Source organism: Trichomycterus rosablanca, chromosome 15 (assembly GCF_030014385.1).
Source record: "Trichomycterus rosablanca isolate fTriRos1 chromosome 15, fTriRos1.hap1, whole genome shotgun sequence".
NCBI classification, from domain to species: domain Eukaryota; kingdom Metazoa; phylum Chordata; class Actinopteri; order Siluriformes; family Trichomycteridae; genus Trichomycterus; species Trichomycterus rosablanca.
The window spans coordinates 26272020-26291524 of NC_086002.1; the positions used below are offsets into that span (position 1 = coordinate 26272020).

General features: G+C 40.3%; 1 protein-coding gene and 1 long non-coding RNA gene across 4 annotated transcripts; both read right to left on the bottom strand.

Moving 5' to 3' along the window:
* Positions 1 to 2030: 2030 nt before the first annotated feature.
* Positions 2031 to 4190, bottom strand: LOC134329507 (uncharacterized). Its single transcript, XR_010014886.1, has 3 exons — positions 3955 to 4190; positions 2390 to 2523; positions 2031 to 2235 (listed from the first exon to the last, which is right to left on the bottom strand). It is a non-coding gene; the product is annotated as an uncharacterized LOC134329507 (long non-coding RNA).
* A 6100-nt stretch (positions 4191 to 10290) lies between these two features.
* On the bottom strand, positions 10291 to 18501 carry LOC134329327 (uncharacterized). Of its 3 annotated transcripts, none has more exons than XM_063010560.1 (14): positions 18385 to 18501; positions 13520 to 13557; positions 13361 to 13426; positions 13188 to 13268; positions 12998 to 13096; positions 12853 to 12900; positions 12688 to 12768; positions 12416 to 12594; positions 12258 to 12327; positions 12071 to 12157; positions 11885 to 11983; positions 11449 to 11526; positions 11256 to 11354; positions 10291 to 11152 (listed from the first exon to the last, which is right to left on the bottom strand). In XM_063010560.1, exons 3-14 carry the CDS (start codon positions 13418 to 13420, stop codon positions 11012 to 11014), a joined length of 1122 nt encoding a protein of 373 aa, XP_062866630.1. In that variant the 5' UTR covers positions 13421 to 13426; positions 13520 to 13557; positions 18385 to 18501; the 3' UTR covers positions 10291 to 11011. The 3 variants fall into 3 exon arrangements, with proteins under 3 accessions (XP_062866630.1, XP_062866629.1, XP_062866628.1); XM_063010559.1 differs by lacking the exon at positions 18385 to 18501 and adding an exon at positions 13961 to 14133; XM_063010558.1 differs by lacking the exon at positions 18385 to 18501 and adding an exon at positions 13937 to 14133.
* Between the last annotated feature and the right edge of the window lie 1004 nt (positions 18502 to 19505).

The window sequence follows — 19505 nt, forward strand, 5'->3', positions numbered from 1 at the left end:
ACACACCATCATACTCTCTCACACACACCATCATACTCTCTCACACACACCATCATACTCTCTCACACACTATCATACTCTCTCACACACACCATCATACTCTCTCTCACACACCATCATACTCTCTCACACACACCATCATACTCTCTCACACACCATCATACTCTCTCACACACACCATCATACTCTCTCACACACACCATCATACTCTCTCACACACACCATCATACTCTCTCACACACACTATCATACTCTCTCTCACACACCATCATACTCTTTCACACACACCATCATACTCTCTCACACACCATCATACTCTCTCACACACTATCATACTCTCTCACACACACCATCATACTCTCTCACACACACTATCATACTCTCTCTCACACACCATCATACTCTTTCACACACACCATCATACTCTCTCACACACCATCATACTCTCTCACACACACTATCATACTCTCACACACACTAACATACTCTCTCACACACCATCATACTCTCTCACACACACCATCATACTCTCTCACACACACCATCATACTCTCTCGCACACCATCAAGGTGTTCAAAGGAGGACAGGAAGGAGGAGGAAGGAGGACAGGAAGTCAGATTACCTGATTGGCTTACAGCTGTAAGAACAGAGCCTGCACATAAATTGGTCTACAAAAAACATTTAAATCTGGCAGCAGACCTTTTAACAATGACTTTACACTTTTGTTGAGCTTTGTTGAGCTAGCCATGATATTTCTACTTTCTACCTTTTTTTTACAAGGTCACATTGGTTTGTGGAAATAAATGGTAATGTTTGTTTGTTTGTTTATTAGGATTTTAACATCATGTTTTTACACTTTGGTTACATTCATGACAGGAACAGTATTTATTCATTACACAAGGTTTATCAGTCTTGGACAATTTAGTATCTTCAATTCCCCTCACTTGCATGTCTTTGGACTGTGGGAGGAAACCGGAGCACCCGGGGTAAACCCACGCAGACACAGGGAGAACATGCAAACTCCACACAGAGAGGACCCGGACCGCCCCACCTGGGGTTCGAACCCAGGACCTTCTTGCTGTGAGGCGACAGTGCTACCCACTAAGCCACCGTGCCGCCCTAAATGGTAATGAGGAGGACATGTTTTACTATTTTTGTCTATCACAGTGAGATGCATTTGGAACATTGAAAGAAATACTGACAGCATGGGACATACCAGCATGATTCTGGAAATATTATTTTGTGAGCTTAATGGATAAACACTGACAACTTTTTACTTTCTTTTAATTAGCCAGCAGTTAGAAGGAGGTGACAGTCAATGAAGTTTGGGTGCACTGGAGGCACTTTATGCATGTTTTTGTTCCCTAAAAAATTCATATGAAAACTCAAGATCAGTAGAAATTAGACATAGGGATATATTTACTCCAAGAGTACCTCCAACAATCAGAACTGGTCATCCTGGTTGCCATCAGTACAATATACTACATAAACAAATTACCTTCGGTTTGTCTCTTGAAATTCATTGCTTAAGAATAGCTGTATGCTTTGGAATCATCAGGAGGAAATTATACAGGCACAGACAGCAACTTCAAATTGGTTAACTGACGTGTGTGTGTGAGAGAGAGTATACAGCAATGTCTGATGCGGCTTTGGCTGACATTGTTAATAAGATTCTTCAAACCACCCCAAATGCAGATGAAAGGTACGTGCTAGGAGGACTACAGTCTTGCAACATCAGAAAACAGCGCTGGCATGCGCTGCAAGTGCTTGACCCAAATGGACATGCCTTCCGTCACGGGCGTGCAACTGGCCAAAGAATTTACAATGTTTAAATTCCCAATTAGTTATGGTTATTAGAGTTATTTGTGATGGTAATTAAACTTCATAAAGTATTTCTGATAAATGAAACAATGCAGTAATGTAAAAAAATGAGGACACCCCATATAATATTTAGATATTTATTATCAAGTTATGGACAGGTCAGGAAATCACTATTAGACTGGTTAACAAAGATCTTGTCCCAGGCAAACAAATGTTTCTTATTTATTGTTGCATGCAGAAACCAAATATTTCAGAACAGTCTCAACAGCAAATAATCTGTCACTCAGGTGGATTAAGGTATCCTTAGCCCTTGTAGTCATACAATGACTGGTGTGGTACTTCTGTGGTCACTAGATGCTGTTGTCGTGTCAACCTCCACACCACTGTCCTGTCCTCTAAATCTGTGGTGACAAACTAAAAACAAACAAAACAAACACACACACAATGCATTTAGAAAATGTTGGGGGTTAGTCTATTGCCAAACCATGAAATCTAAATGCTACAAATGACTTATTATTATTAATATGCAATATAAACATACCGCTTACATTATTTTTAAATAACTTACCGTAAATGTGTAATGGTCTACTGTACACTGCCTTTGATGTAAATGTATTGTGAATCATGAAGCCATTTAGTTTCTGGCCCTCGTGCAACTTTGGTGAAACCAGTTTGTTTCCTCATGCCATCAAAAGTTCAATACTGAAAACACAAAAATTGAATTTAGTTTTAAAACCAGTCTATAGCAATTCACCCAATACAATCAAATATTTAGAGAACAGTTACTCAAAAGAGCTTGGTCTCAATCTATAATGAATTACATAACTTTTCTGTAATAAAAGAAATATAACAAACTTTAACAGTACAAGTTAGAATGACCACTGAGACAGATTTTGAAATGTTAGACTGTAAGTCTGTAGCTTTCCATGTGCAGCAGCTTGTTTATGATTGTGTATATAAAATGAATCTACACTCTAAAAAAATAATATACTGGATCTACTTTTTTGCATGCATTTTTCTATGTAATCTCAACTAGAATGTTTTAAGCAAATGCAACAAGCCTTTTGCTGTTAAACTAACTTAACTAAATTAGGTAATATCAACATGAAAATCTTTAACACCATCACGCTAAATTAATCTGAATCTACTTAAATTTAATTTCATTGTTTTGTTCCACAAACCCAAATAAATTAGGTTCTGCTAATACGTGTAATGTCTGCGAGAGAAGAAGGCGATGAGAATCAGCTCTTTTACTGAATCATTGGACAGACACTTATTCATACACAAATACATTCATACCACAAATACACATGCCGATCAATTTCTGAGCATATCCACAAAGTTGAATCAGTTCATCTGAGCACAAGTTTGTTGTAGAGATCAACAAACTTCTGTCCAGATGAACAGATTCAACTTTGTAATTTTGTGTACCCGGATTATCGAGCATGCATCAACACATATTTCAGCGTAGCCACACTGTTCCCAATGCTGGGCTACACAGTCACGGTAGGTCTGAAAACCACTGCCGCAAGTCCTTCTGGGTAAAGCTCCACCCCTTCCCAGTATTAAAAATAATACATTCAAGCAACTCAGATATTTTAGTTGGCTCAACTCAAAATTGGTATGATGTTGTACTAAAGCAAAATAATGCGTTGAAAAAGGTTAAAATTTTGAGTTTGTAAAATAATGTCTTTTTTAAGTTGCCCGAACTTAAAATGTTTAACAAATGTAACAAACTTAATTTTTTTATTTTGAACTGACTTGTTATATTACGTTTAATTTACTAATGTGCTGAATCATTTTTTAGAGTGTATATTTTATTTTACTTATCAAGATAACCTACATAGGGAAGAGTCCAAAAGTTCCATGTAATTCGACTTAAAAAGCCACTCTAATGTAGTGACACATTTATGTGGAGCAACTATAGCCATTAAAACGATAAAGTAAATTTATTTATTGTTCTTTAAGAAAGCTTCCAAAACAGAGTTTCTTATAAATGTGCTTTATGAGAACTCACTTACTTAGTTTGGCATTACTAGAACGTTTAAAAAGTGTACTTTGCAGACGGTCCCAATCTAAACCCGAATCTATCAGAAGCTAAATGAAGAGTTGAATGATATGTAGTGAACTCACCTGGTCCCTGACTCTGGAGCCTCTGCTCTCTGTGGTTGAGGCTGATATGGAGCTCGCATCACCTGGCTGATGATTCGGATATAAAGCTTCACCGCATTTCTTCCTCCGCGGCCGCGTTTAGACTCCTGTCAAGCTGTCGGGTTTAAATCCACATTTCTGACATGGATGTGGCAGCGGTGGAAAAGTTTAAAATGTTGTTAACAGGCCGATGCTCCATTGATCCTCTCTCGGTCCACTATCCTCTCCTATCAGTAATAATGAGGAAGGCGGGACATGTCTGTGAAATCCCGCGTCTTCTACCAATCAGGTACTGAGAATTTAATATTACTTCCGTTTCAATCAAACTCGTTTCCGTTTCAATCAAACTCTCTCACACATACAACTATTCTTATTCACATGCACCATCATTCTGTCTTGTATTCACTATCATTCTGTTCCATAAACATGATTATTTGCATTCACATACACTATTTATTATGCTTACCAATGCTATTATTCTGTTTTGCATATAATAATATTCTCTTACACATATAGTAGATTTTGTTTTACATACAGTATTAACATCCCTTACACAGACTACCAAACTTACATACATATACTACTATTCTCTGTTACACAGATTATCATGAAAGCACATAATGCATGTTTAAGTAGCTATAGTTATCTGTGCAAGAGAGAATAGTGCTGTGTGTATGAGAGTATGATAGTAAATAAAAGAAAGTGTGGTGTGTGTGAGAGAGTATGATGGTGTGTGTGAGAGAGTATGATAGTGTGTGTGAGAGAGTATGATAGTGTGTGTGAGAGAGTATGATAGTGTGTGTGAGAGAGTATGATGGTGTGTGTGAGAGAGTATGATGGTGTGTGTGAGAGAGTATGATAGTGTGTGAGAGAGTATGATGGTGTGTGTGAGAGAGTATGATGGTGTGTGTGAGAGAGTATGATAGTGTGTGAGAGAGTATGATGGTGTGTGTGAGAGAGTATGATGGTGTGTGTGAGAGAGTATGATAGTGTGTGAGAGAGTATGATGGTGTGTGTGAGAGAGTATGATGGTGTGTGTGAGAGAGTATGATGGTGTGTGTGAGAGAGTATGATGGTGTGTGTGAGAGAGTATGATGGTGTGTGTGAGAGAGTATGATAGTGTGTGTGAGAGAGTATGATGGTGTGTGTGAGAGAGTATGATGGTGTGTGTGAGAGAGTATGATGGTGTGTGTGAGAGAGTATGATGGTGTGTGTGAGAGAGTATGATAGTGTGTGTGAGAGAGTATGATGGTGTGTGTAAGATAGTATGATAGTGTGTGTGAGAGAATTCATCTCAGAATTATGGCCTACACGGCCTCTCATAAACATACACACACACACGCACGTTTAATACAAAAATACCCAGGTCCTACACACACACACACACCTGAAACAATGAAAGGTGATCAGATGGTCTGCACTTCATCATCAGATACTCTAGATTGACAGATCGATGACTTTCAGTTACTGTTCAGTCTGTAAATCTTGTATTTTTAACATTGATGCACAGACCTCCTCCTCCTCGATCCCTACCGGAGTTTACTGCCTCTCTGTCCGCTCTGAACATGCTTCGTCCATCCAGCTCCATGTTACAATTCAGCCACGTCTCCGTCACAATCACGATGTTCCACTCCGCCATCCACCCACGTGTTGTGGTCCACAGTCGCAGCTCATCCACTTTGTTTGCCAGAGATTGTACTAAAAAGTCACTAAGGGAGACAAGACAAGACACAAGTGTTGGTCACTACATGGTACTAAGTAAGTGGTACGTCAGGAAGAAAATCCATTCTGATATGCAGTGAGCAGCGTAGGGTCTGTTATAGCAGCAGCGATATAAAAGGAGTAAAGTGCAAACCTGCACCAACTTGTGCAAATTGCAATATTGTGCAAAGATGCAAGTAATACAGGCACAGTAGTACAATACAGTATTTAGTGCGTGTGCTGATAGTGTATGTGTGTATTCGAGTAGTTACGTGTCACAGTCTAAGAGTGTGTATGTATGTATGCATGTGAGTATTCATTTGTGCATGTGTGACCATGCATGCATGGTGGCTTGTGAGTGTGTGTATAATGTGAATAATTTGTTCCAGTGTAAGTACGTGTGCAGTTAATCGTGTGAACGTTTTTGTGTGTTAGTTTGTGTGTGTGTATGTGTGTGTGTATGCGAGTAGTTGCGTGTATGGTGTCACAATCTAAGTGTGTGTGTGTGTCTATGTATGCACGCATGGATTGGAGTTTGTGTGTGTGAGTATGCATGTGTGTGTTTATGTGTGTGGATCTCTTGTGTGTGTATGGTGGTGTACATGCATGTACAGTGGCTTGCAAAAGTATTCATACCCCTTGAACTTTTCCATATTTTGTCACATTACAACCACAAACATAAATATATTTCACTGGAATTTAATGTGAAAGACCAACACAAAGTGGTATACAATTGTGAAGTGGAACGAAAGTTATACATGATTCAAAACATTTTTTACAAATAAAAAACTGAAAAGTGCGGTGTGCAAAAGTATCCAGCCCTCCTGAGTCAATACTTTGTGGAACCACCTTTTGCTGCAATTACAGCTGCAAGTCTTTTAGGGTATGTCTCCACCAGCTTTGCACATCTAGTGACTGACATTTTTGCCCATTCTTCTTTGCAAAACAGCTCAAGCTCAGTCAGATTAGATGGAGAACGTTTGTGAACAGCAGTTTTCAGATCTTGCCACAAATTCTCGATTGGGTTTAGGTCTGGACTTTGACTGGGCCATTCTAACACATGAATATGTTTTGTTTTAAACCATTCCATTGTAGCCCTGACTTTATGTTTAGGGTCGTTGTCCTGCTGGAAGGTGAACCTCCGCCCCAGTTTCAAGTCTTTTGCAGACTCCAACAGGTTTTCTTCCAAGATTGCCCTGTATTTGGCTCCATCCATCTTCCCATCAACTTTGACCAACTTCCCTGTCCCTGCTGAAGAGAAGCAGCCCCAGTGCATGATGCTGCCACCACCATATTTGACAGTGGGGATGGTGTGTTCAGAGTGATGTGCAGTGTTAATTCTCCGCCACACATAGCGTTTTGCATTTAGGCCAAAAAGTTCAATTTTGGTCTCATCTGACCAAAGCATCTTGTTCCACATGTTTGCTGTGTCCCCAACATGGCTTCTGGCAAACTGCAAACGGGACTTTTTATGGTTTTCTTTTAACAATGGCTTTTTTCTTGCCACTCTTCCATAAAGACCACATTTGTGCAGTGCACGACTAATAGTTGTCCTGTGGACAGATTCCCCCACCTGAGCTGTGGATCTCTGCATTTCGTCCAGAGTCACCATGGGCCTCTTGGCTGCATCTCTGATCAGCGCTCTCCTCGTTCGGCCTGTAAGTTTAGGTGGACGGCCTTGTCTTGGTAGGTTTACAGTTGTGCCATACTCTTTCCATTTCCGGATAATGGATTGAACAGTGCTCCGTGAGATGTTCAAAGCTTGGGAAATCTTTTTATAGCCTAAGCCTGCTTTAAACTTCTCCACAACCTTATTCCTGACCTGTCTGGTGTGTTCTTTGGACTTCATAATGCTGTTTACTCCCCAATATTCTCTTAACCGACCTCTGAGGCCGTCACGGAGCAGCTGTATTTGTACTGAGATTAGATTACACACAGGTGGACTCTTTTTAGTCATTAGCAGTCATCAGGCAACTTCTGAATGCAATTGGTTGCACTCAGAGAAAAGGGGGCTGGATACTTTTGCACACCGCACTTTTCAGTTTTTTATTTGTAAAAAATGTTTTGAATCATGTATAATTTTCCTTCCACTTAACAATTGTATACCACTTTGTGTATATAATATTTCACATTAAATTCCAGTGAAATATATTTATGTTTGTGGTTGTAATGTGACAAAATATGGAAAAGTTCAAGGGGTATGAATACTTTTGCAAGCCACTGTAAGTTTGTGTGTGTGTATGGAGTAGTTACGTGTCACAGTCTAAGTGTGTGTATGTATGTATTTATGTGAGAGTTAGTTTGTGCATGTGCATGAGTTTGTGAGTGTGCGTGTACGCGTTCTGTTGTGTGTGTGTGTGTGTGTGTGTGTGTGTGTGTTTGTTCGTGGTGTGCACATCATTTGGTGTTAGTGTATGTATCTGTGTGTGCATGTGTGAGTGTTTGCATAAATGTACACTACAGGCCAAAAGTTTGGACACACCTCATTCCTGTGGTTTTTCTTAATATTTTTAAATTTAATTTTCTACATTGTAGATTAATACTAAAGACATCCAAACTATGAAGGAACACATATGGAATTATGTAGTAAACAAAAAAGTGTTAAACAAACCAGAATATGTTTTATATTTTAGATTCTTCAAAGTAGTTATCTTTTGCTTTAATGACAGATTTGCACACTCTTTGAAATTTTCTCAACCAGCTTAATAGGTTTCCACCTGGAATGGTTTTCAATGAATGTTTGTGCCTTGTCTAGAGTGAATTTTTGGAATTTGTTGCTTTTTTAATGTGTTTGAGACCATCAGTTGGGTTGTGCAGAGGTAGAGTTGGTAAAATATAAAACATATTCTGGTTTGTTTAACACTTTTTGGTTCACTACATAATTCTTCATAGTTTGGATGTCTTCAGTATTAATCTACAATGTAGAAAATAAAAATAATCAAGAAAAAACATTGAAGAGAAGGTGTGTCCAAACTTTTGGCTGGTGTGTCCAAACTTTTGGCCTGTACTGTATATAAATGTAACTGTGTAAGTGTGTGTATATGTATGTGTGTCAGAGTCCATCGTGTGAGTGCATACCTAAACACATGCACGTACTACAAATAAAGAACTAAAAACTATATATATATAACCTACACATCTATAAATATTTGAAATGTCATGTGGAGTTTATAAGAACTAGAAGCATGTATGGCATGTCAGGTGTACAAGTGAACAACACCTATAGAACATTACACACAGTAAATGAGGTGGAGAATGTCTTTCAAGAAAAACAAAGAGTCGAATCAGGCGCACAACTATAAACTCGTACTTACCTCCACTCCAAGTCCAGCATCCGCATGTACAGATAGCCCATAAACATCCAACAATCCTTCAAATGGCACAAATTGATGCTGCAAGTAAGCAAGGAACAAACAGCAGTCAGACAGATTTGAAAATGATCTCCTTTATGAGCATGTAAAGTGTTAGAAGCTCTCGCCTCTCGACGCGGTTGCCAGATTGGTAGAGTTTGTTACAGACGTGAACGTGTATTCCTCATGCAGGCAGCTTCGAGCTGTCTTCAAAACAACTCTCATCTTCTCTCCAGCACAACACCCGCGGTGCGTTTCAGACGCAGCGTCACTTTTAGACAAAAGAGAAAACTGCTTCATAACAGGGAGAAAAGAGCTCACACCAATTGGTCAGCCATTCATAAAGCAGTCAGTTGAACCCCAATTCACACCCAAAGGACTGGGTCAGCGACTCTCAGACGAGTCACACCAATTGGCTCTTGGTGAGAAAGTGAAAAGTCAGCATAAAACAGAGTAACAGTGATTTGCTCGATTGAACGTGACAATTTATTATTAGTTATTCATTAATAAGGATTTCAGTTGATATTATTTGATCGCTTGGGTGAACGGTTGAACAGTGTTCATATCTGTTTGTGCGGTTCAGCCTGTACACAACAGTGAGAGATCTTTGGACAGACACAAGTACTGCTGCCAGTAAAGGAGTTTTAGGTGAACTAAGGTGATGTGCTGCTCTTCTATTAGAAACATGAAAAATGTGTTCCTGTTGATCCTGAGCACTGGACTAGAATTTTAGGAGATCAGTGTCTGCATGTTGTGTTTGAACTAGTTGTTGTTGGAATGTCAGAAAATGTTCTACGTGCATGTTTGAATGAACAAAATCATTTTTGTGAAAAGCGTTTTTGTCACATGAGATCCGACCCTGTGGTGTAGGTCAGGTTGACTGTAGTGACTGGTTTCCTCGAATGTTGCTGGGCAAAATGGGTCCATTTTAAAGGGCCATTTTGATCATTTCTCTTTATATGCGTACATTCTCAGCTGTACAAAATGTGGATTGTGTTGCAGGCCTGAAATGCACGAATGGATGTTTAGTAACAAATGAAAAGAAGTCGACAAGACAAAACACGAAATATTTCAGGCTCATCCTGTCTGCACTGAAATACAAGTCAAACTAAATGTGAGGAGCTCTGTGTTTTTATTTGATATGCATTTTCCACACTGTCCCAACTCTTTCTGATTTGGGCTTGTAGAATCAGACATAGAACTAGACCAGAATGGGATAACCAATGTAACTGTACATTGTGTCAATAAAAATGAGACACAGCAAACATTGATTCAAAAGCAGTTTATTTAACTAGGAATTACAAACACAATACACGAGTGGGCGGCGCGGCGGCAAAGTGTGTAGCGCCGTCGCCTCACAGCAGGAAGGTCCGGGTGGGGCGGTCCGGGTCCTTTCTGCGTGGAGTTTGTATGTTCTCTCCGTGTCCGTGTAAGTTTCCTCCGGGTCCTCCGGTTTCCTCCCACAGTCCAAAGGCATGCAAGTGAGGTGAATTGGAGACAAGACTGTGTTGCAGACATAAACTCGTGTGATGAACCTTGTGTAATGAGTGTAACGACCGTTCTTGTCATGAATGTAACCACAAGTGTAAAACCCAAACAAACAAACAATACACAAGTTCACAATAAAAAAATGACCGTATACGTACTAAAATGCTTTAAACCCAAAACACATCTTTAAATAATTCATCTCTATTGTGGAATCACTTTCATTTCTACACAACATAACATAAATCACAGTAAGTATCATAAAAAAGTATTATCATTATCTATCAGTGGTAATAAAACTGACAAAAGAGCTATTAAAATACCCTGATAAACCTGTGAAAGAGAAGCACGACCAACGTTAGTGTTTGTTCATTATAGAAACGATAAAAACGGCATACTTACCTCACGAGAAATCTGAGCAACAAGAACCTGATAAGTGTTTCTCAATAAAGTGAGCTGTTCAATCTAAACATTATATCTACGTGTAAAATGGAGAGGGTTGCTCAGTATTTCTTCGTGGTCTGCAGCATCTGCTGGACGTGCCGCTTCAGGAGCTCCAGCACCACATGAGCCAGGCCTTTGGGATCTTCATAAAGCTCCAGTGGCTGCGAGAAAACCACTCGGAGGAATTCGGTCAGCTGATCCTATCAACGAAACACACACACATTTTCAACATGATATCAGTGAGAATACAAACTCTCCTTCACGACGTGTAACGTGGGGTAAAATGAAATGTCGGACAGTTACTTGAAGAGCCAGGAAGCATTGCTGAGCTGCAGTTTCCCAGATCTCCGGGTCCCAACTCATGATGTGCTTAAACAGTTGATCCAGGAATCCTCCATCCATCTTTGGGAAAGAAGAATAAGACACTTTTACTTTATGGCCACTTGAATGGAGAATGATCATACGATGAGGTCAAAGCTGCCGATAAGTCACTCACAAACTCGGGTGCAGAGTCGAACGTGAACCAGCCGAACACGACGAGTTCATACAGCACATCGAGAAAGTTCAAGTGCAGCTGAAATGTTAAAAAGTATTAGAACAATCCAATATCCAAAACTACCTATTTAATTTATGTAATAGCATACACATTATTATTTTTATTTTTTTTTTACAAAACTGCACCTTTTTAAAACCCCAATGTAAGTTGCACATGCTAAATGTTTACAATGTTTTCTATGTTTACGGGTATGAATGTGTGTGTAAGAAGAGAGTGAGCTGTGTGAATAAGATTGTCTTTACTGTATGTTTTGTGCACTGCAAGTATGTGTGAGCATACTTGGCCAATAAAGCCCGATTCTGATTCTGATATAAATCCAGCTGTGGAACTTTGGGGGGCTTTAGGTACCCCCATACAGAGAAGCCGTTCTTTTTACCTGTATCTCCAACATCTCCAGCTCGATTGAGCTCCGATTGGCTGCTCCTCTTAGGAAGCGAATCAGAGCCTCGTAAGAGAGCTGCACCTTGAGCACATCCTGTCCAAAAAAGAATCACATTCTTAATACACACACCGCTTTGTTTCTTTAGGTAACCGCGTCAGGTAACCCGGTGAGATAAGTCACCTGATTGTTCAGGGCTGCTAGGTGCATCACCAGCTCTTTGCCGCTCACAAACAGCAAGTTCTGGAGGTGAACGCTGGTCAACAGGGTCTGAACAGGAGATGAAGCACAAGGTCAGAACACGAGGAAATCTGTAGGCGTGGTAACGTCTGGTGATCAGAGAGACGGGAGAGGTTCAGGGTGTACTCACGAAGAACGCCTCACGGAGCGCAGGCAGCTTCAGGGCGACGTCTGCGATGCCGCAGTCCTTGAGGTGGCAGCTAAGAACGAGGTTAGAATGAATCTTTCTGTCAAACTGAGTCAGCCATGTATACAACACCACTAAAATGACCCGAGGACGATCCTGACCTGATGAAAGGCACCTCGCTCTCCTCGGGAGAAAGACTGCCCTCGTCGCTGCCCTCGGAGTCGCTCTCGAAGTCCATGTACGGTGTGTAAAAGCTGGAGTTCTCCACACAGTGAGCGGCGTCCTCCTGTCCGTCGGCCCACAGCTGGCTGCAGTCCCTGGTCACCTCGTGGAAGGTTTGCTGAGAATAAAACAAACATCACAATGTTGGACAAACCAGACACAAAATGCAGCACTGTACTGTTATCACATCCGGGCAGTGTGATGAATTTACCACACGGTCCTCCAGCAGGACGTTAGCGAAGGTCTCCAAGCGGCGACAGGACACAAATGCAGTCACCGTTCCAGAAATACTCTGAAAGGAAGAAATTGCATCAGACAGACTTAGACAAATGTGCACTTTTCACAATGTGAAAGGACACAATAGACGAGCTCTCACATGTATGCCAGTGAAAGAAACTTCACTGGTGGTGTAGTAGGGGAAACCCTGCAAAAGAGCATTTCATCTTAAACTCAAAACATACGACTGCACACAAATTCTCATCTAATCGAAACAAAGCTGGACGTGAATGATCTGCTCTTACAAGATGATTTACACGGCAGGTGTCAGCAATGGTGAACCACCACTGCTGGATCTCTGACCCTTGTACCACACACACAAAGCGTCGTCTGAGCTGCACTGACTATTAAACAAACACAAAAGCATAGATTAGTAGATATAAACTGGATGATACGTTTGTGTCACAGTTGCAACACTGCAACATATTTGAATACCTCAGACTGAGAACGGTGACATTCAGTAGAGAGGAACCGGATGATTCTGGATGTGCTCTGCAGTCCACAATTGCCAGAATGCTGTAAAATGACAGCACAAAGGTCAATACTGTGTCACAAGTAATGACCATGACATCTCTCACACCCCTAACCTAAAATACAAGAAAAACTACCGGAATCACGGCTTCCTCTGTGGGCAGCGGGTCAGTGGCCACCAATTGCCAGTTTGGCATGTCGACCTTAAAAACAAACACATATACACACAAAAAAAATAAATATGAAGTAATACGATGTAATTGTAGTGTTACAGTTTAATCCTAAATTAGACACACCTGAAGATCACTGGTCTCATCCAGTCTTTCTTCATGGTCTACAACAGAATAAAGTAATAAAAGAATTCATATTATTATTATATTAATTTATTGGTGGTGAGTGCACAAGCATTGTTAAAGCAAGTGGAGAATCTATACACTGTAGATTAAGGATGTATGAGCTAAAAGAAAATGCGTGTTCTGAAATAGGGCGTGTTTAGAAATCGTACAGCGTGTGACATTGGGTGTGTTTTGAAAAAAAAAATTCGTGTTTATGTTACAGTCTGGATACAAAGTTGCCCTTAACAGCAAATGACTCATTTATTCGTTAATTTATTAATTAATTAATACAATTATTCATCAGTGCCCGGTACAGAACTGACTTTAGCCAACCAAAGTGCACAAAGCTTATTAGCTAACGGCTAATAGCTAACTGACCGGGGAGGGGGGTGTGTTGTTTACCATTCGTGGCCGGCTGAGAGAGCTCAGGTGGCGGGTTGGTTCTGCGCCAACGGCGGTAATAAATCAAGCCGGCTGAACCCAACAGTACCACGCCAGCGGCGCACGCCACCTTCCTGAGACTTCCCTCAGTGATTTTAGGCAGAAATTTGCCAAGGTCCATGTGTTTTTATACAGTAGATGAGCTGTGAAAAGAGAAATTTGTAGAGCACTGAGAAACACGTCTGTATCGCTGAGAGGCGGAAACACTAATGAGGTTGGTTACTAAGGGCTCTGCCTTTAACAACCTGAGAACCGGTCACGTGCTCATCACCGAATCATTTCATAAAACGAGAAACGTGTCTTATTTAATTTTAGATATTTCTTTACATCTAAAAAGTTCTTGAAAGTAGATATTTAGATATTTAGTAATACACATTAATTACAACTAATAATAATAATAATAATTAGTTTAATTCTAGGAGTCGGTCAGAGTCAATGTACCGATTCAACGCTACACCAATGAAGAGTCGATACCCTGTCGTGTTCAATTCAACGAACCGATTCCACGGAACTCTCCAGTGTAAAAAGGAACCGAAGAGGGCATTAGCACTTTAAAAACATTACAAAGCTTTTAATAATAGTATTTACATAATAAACTTTACGATAGTAATATTTTTTTATTCTTTTCATGTGTGTGTGTTTATATGTGCGTATATAAATATATAATGTGAGTAATTTGTTCCAGTTTAAGTAGGTGTGCAGTTAAGCGTGTGAGTGTATGTGTGTACATTTGTGTGTTAGTTTGTGTGTGATAAGCATACGTATGTATGCGCCTGTATGTGTGTGTGTGTGTGTGTGTGTGCGAGTAGTTACGTGTCACAGTCCAAGTGTGTGTATGTAAAGTATGTACACATGCATGGGAGTTTGTGAGTGTGTGTGTGTGTGTGTGTGTGTGTATATGCATGCGTGCGGGTGTGTGTTTATGTGTGTGCGCGCGTGTGTGTGCGTGGTAGTGCATGTAAGTTTGTGTATGAGTGTGTATGCGAGTAGTTACGTGTCACAATCTAAGTGTGTGTATGTATGTATGCATGTATGGGAGTTTGTGTGTGTGCGTGTGTGTGTGTGTGTGAGTGTGCGTGGAAGTGCATGTAAGTTTGTGTATGAGTGTGTGTGTGTGTGTGTGTGTGAGTGAGTGAGTGTGTGTGTGTGTGTGTGTGTGTGTGTGTGTGTGAGAGAGTGTGTGTGCGTGTGTGTCTGTGTGTGTGTGAGTGTGTGCGCGTGGTAGTGTATGTGCATGTAAGTTTGTGTATGAATGTGTGTGTGTGTGAGTGGGTGTATGAGTATGCATGCGTGCGGGTGTGTGTTTATGTGTGTGCGCGCGTGTGTGTGCGTGGTAGTGCATGTAAGTTTGTGTATGAGTGTGTGTGTGTGTGTATGCGAGTAGTTACGTGTCACAGTCTAAGTGTGTGTATGTATGTCTGCATGCAGGGCTGGACTGGGAACAAAATTCAGGCCTGGACTTTTTTCTCGACCAGCCCACTACAAGCACATCGCACCACACATATGAAACCCCATAACCCCCCCCCCCCCCCCCCCACCCCCCCCCGCCCGGAACACATTAAGGCAGAAAAACCTTTATATTGGCCTTGCATATTAGATGCACCATCGGTGGCATGTCCAATACACTTGCTCATGTCCAACTTCAGCTTTTCAAGTACTTCACGAAGCAGACTGACAAAATACTGTCCAGTAGCTTCTTTGCACTTAACAACAGCAACAAGTCTTTCATTGACTGTGTCTGTGACATATCTCAGAATGACAGAACATTGGTCTTGAGAGGTGATGTCCTGTGTTGTGTCAATCTGAACAGAAAACATTCCAGCCTTCTGAACATCATTTGAAATGGATTCCTGGATAAGTTGCTGAACGGTTTCAATGACTTTACTGACAGTTGTTTTAGAAAGAAATGTAACCAGAGAACCTTTTCCCCTTCCTGACTCAGCACACTTCTTGCTTTTCTCAATACTGGCACTTAAGTGTTCTTTCAGGCAAACATCATACTTTCCCAGGAGACAAACAAGCTCTAGAAAGTTACCATGATCAGCACTAGTGTCTTCTAGGTTATATGCTGCATCATTCTCCACCCTATAGCTAAGTCCCCGCTTGCCTATAAATTTTACTATATCCACTATGCGCTCCAGAATCTGCCGGTTTTTTCGTACTTGTTCTTTTTTAGCCATTAGCTGTCTGCCACTCAGCAAGCTTTGTATGTCTGATTTGGTAGCCTGAAGAAAATATGCTTCAGCACAATTTCCATGTAGGAAGCTTTTTTCATGCTCTTCTATGCGCTGATGTACTGTATGTTTCCAATCTGTCATGCCAGTAATGAATGAGCTGTTGTCGGTGGACTTTCCAAATGCCATGCAAACAAAACAATACAGCATATGCCTCTCCTGGCAGTAAGTAAGCCACTTTCTACTGGTGCCATCCTTGCACCAAAACACTTTTTTTACCAGTGGACAAATCGCATTTTGTTGAGGATGGTGCTTAAGAAACAACTTTAAATTATCTGGTGTGGGCCGAGTGTAGTAGTTTATCTCTTTTTCACTCCCTTCATTTACTGTGCTGTCATGTGTGTTGTCTTTCTCAGTCTCCCTGACTTGCTCTATTCTTGCACTTCTCTCTTGAGTCTCACTGACTGTCTCTTTAGTTGCCCTCTCCTCCTCTGCATTTCTCTTCTTAATCTCACCAGCTTTCTCCTCTGTTGCAGTTCTCTCTTTACTTTGCCTGACTAGCTTCTCTTCCAGTGAACTCTCCCTGACTGTGAGAGCTGATACCACTGAACTTTTCTCCCTCTCCTGGCTCTCATTCTCTTCAAGGTTAATTTGTGTTTTATTGGGCTTAGCCTGAGTAAGATTTTTAGATGATTGATAGTTTTCATCTATCTTACCACTAAAGTTAATAACTCACTATAATAAAAATTTTAATAATAAAAAACTAAAACTAATAACTAAGCAAAATTTTTAATTATGCACATTTTTTATTGCAAGAACATGATTGCCAATAAAAACATTCATACATTTATGATAAAATTATTTAATCTAAATTATTTTTAGAAAGCCAGCCAATGCCTATATAGAGTTGTTAACAGCTACCCATCTTTCAGCCAGTTATTTTAAAAAGTTTGTTCACATTAACTGGTAAGAGTAAGGATCTTTATCTGTTCATAACCCTGCTACTGAAAACAGGCGCTCATAATATGAACCATTTTTAGATGCAACACCAGAGGAGTAACTAGGAGCTCAGGAGCCCCAGTGCAAAAAACATGTTGGGCCCCCTCAACAAACTGCATATGTTGATAGCTGATCAGATTTAATTAAAAGTTTTCACTCCGAAGTTACACTTTAAATTTCTGCCTCTGGTATTTTTAATGCACAGTTTTAGTTATTTTAATTTTACGTAACGTAAATATTGTAATATAATAATAATGACCTGCCGAGTGCAGCCAATGCTATACTAAGAAAAAAGAATGTTGTTTTCTAACGTCTCACCTGTCGTGTAATGTGAATTACAAATATATTGTCTGGCCCTTTAAGAATGTTAAGTGTACGCGAGTGTGTAGGGAAGAGATCTGAAATTACACAGTGTCCGGCTGTGTTTATTTTGTTCTGTTATTCAGCGTTCTGCTTCAGGCACTTTTAAGAAACACAAATTACCACAGAGACACACATTTACGTGGCACAAACAGCCCAATAAAAATATTTATTTCCAACACTTTCCTTTGGGATTAATAGTTCTATCCATCTATCACACACAATTACAAATTCTACAATATTTCTTAAAGTTTACAGTTTCCTAAATGGTTCTATTGGATTTCCACATCCTGTCTCATGAAACCGCAAGAAATAAAAATCAGTCTTTAAACCTTTAACACTGGTAAATATGCTTTTTTCGCCCTTTAATTCACACGCGATTCACGTTTGTTCCAAATTAGCGCATTGCTCCGATGAGCAAAGAAATAAATCGCATGTGTAAATACTTTAATATGTTGACAAAGGAAATGAACCATGTGAGCTCTGCACATAATCACTCTAAAACATGTCCTGAACTACTGCATTTTCCTTTCTGTATTATAGAGGACACGATGAGGAGCAGACACTAATGGTACCATCTCAAATTATATCCTCCGCCCTATGTAGTGCACTATGTTGGACATGACCGTAGAACTTTCACAAAAATAGTCCTTAAAACGGCTGCTTTAAAGCCCCCGGTATCCAAGAGTAGCTTAGATAACTACTTATTAATCATTCAGTGCCTGTTAAAAGAAATGTTTTGTACTTTTAGGAAGTACACTAAGTAGGGCATAGGCGACATTTGAGATGGGCCCACAGTCTCTTATTAACCGGCGTTACTAACGAAGTAGAGGCTCTAAACTCTAACTACACCTTTTCTGCTCTTTGGCTGTGCTGTACTACCTCTCTGCCAAACAGGTTGTCCAGTGTCTTGCACTTTTCTGCATCTGCTTGCAGCTTCTTCTTTTTTTTCTTATCACGGGCTTTTTCTGCTCCTCCTTTTCGCTTTTTCGACCCTTTCTCCATCTCGCACTCATTCCTGTATTTTTTGTACCGGTGCTTGTGATTACGGGTCATCCGGGGGGAGGGACATTTCTGTGATTGGCCAATGGACATGCAGCGAGGATACTGTGGTGGGCCAATGCACACTTCAGGATTATTATTCAGGAATATTTAAAACAGAATTTACGGCCCACATACAGAGCGGCCCACCGGGAAAATTCCCGACCCTCCCGATGGCCAGTCCATCCCTGGCCCCTGCTGTTCGTGGCCGGAGCCGCTACTGTCACCGCAGGAGTTTATTATTTCTATAACAGCTTCACCGATCAGCAGCGGAGGAAAATGATGGAGGATGAAGCAACACAGACTCATCCTGAAGGTAACCAAAGTATAAACGGTGTGTTCACTAAAAGGAAACTGTATGATCACACACACACGTACATATTATATAGTGTAATACAGAACAGTTGTCGCCCTCTTGTGGCACGTTTGGAGAATTGTTAATAAAAGTAATATATGGTAATATTATATTAGGACAGTTGAAGTCTAGTTGTTAAGGTACTGGACTAGTACTCAGAAGGTTGCCGGTTCAAGACTCACCTCTGCCAGGTTGCAACTGCTGGGCCCTTGGGCAAGGCCCTTAACCCTTAATTGCTTACTCTGTATACTGTTCCAACTGTAAGTCGCTTTGGATGAAAGTGTCTGCTAAATGTAATACTAGAACCTGTGACCATGTTAAAAAAAATCCTTGTAATGTCACCCTTGTGGTACTTGTGGAGAATTTTACATAAAAAGTAATATGATTTGGTAATATGAGATCTTGTGACCATGTTAAACCCTTTCATGCATGAAATCTAACAACATGAATCAAGATTTTTTTCCAACATGGTTTAATTGTCCTTTTAGGCTGATCTGTCATTTCCCTGAAACTTTCATCTGTTCTCAGAGCTGCATGTTTTTATGGGAAAGTCATTCTATGTTGAATATATACACCT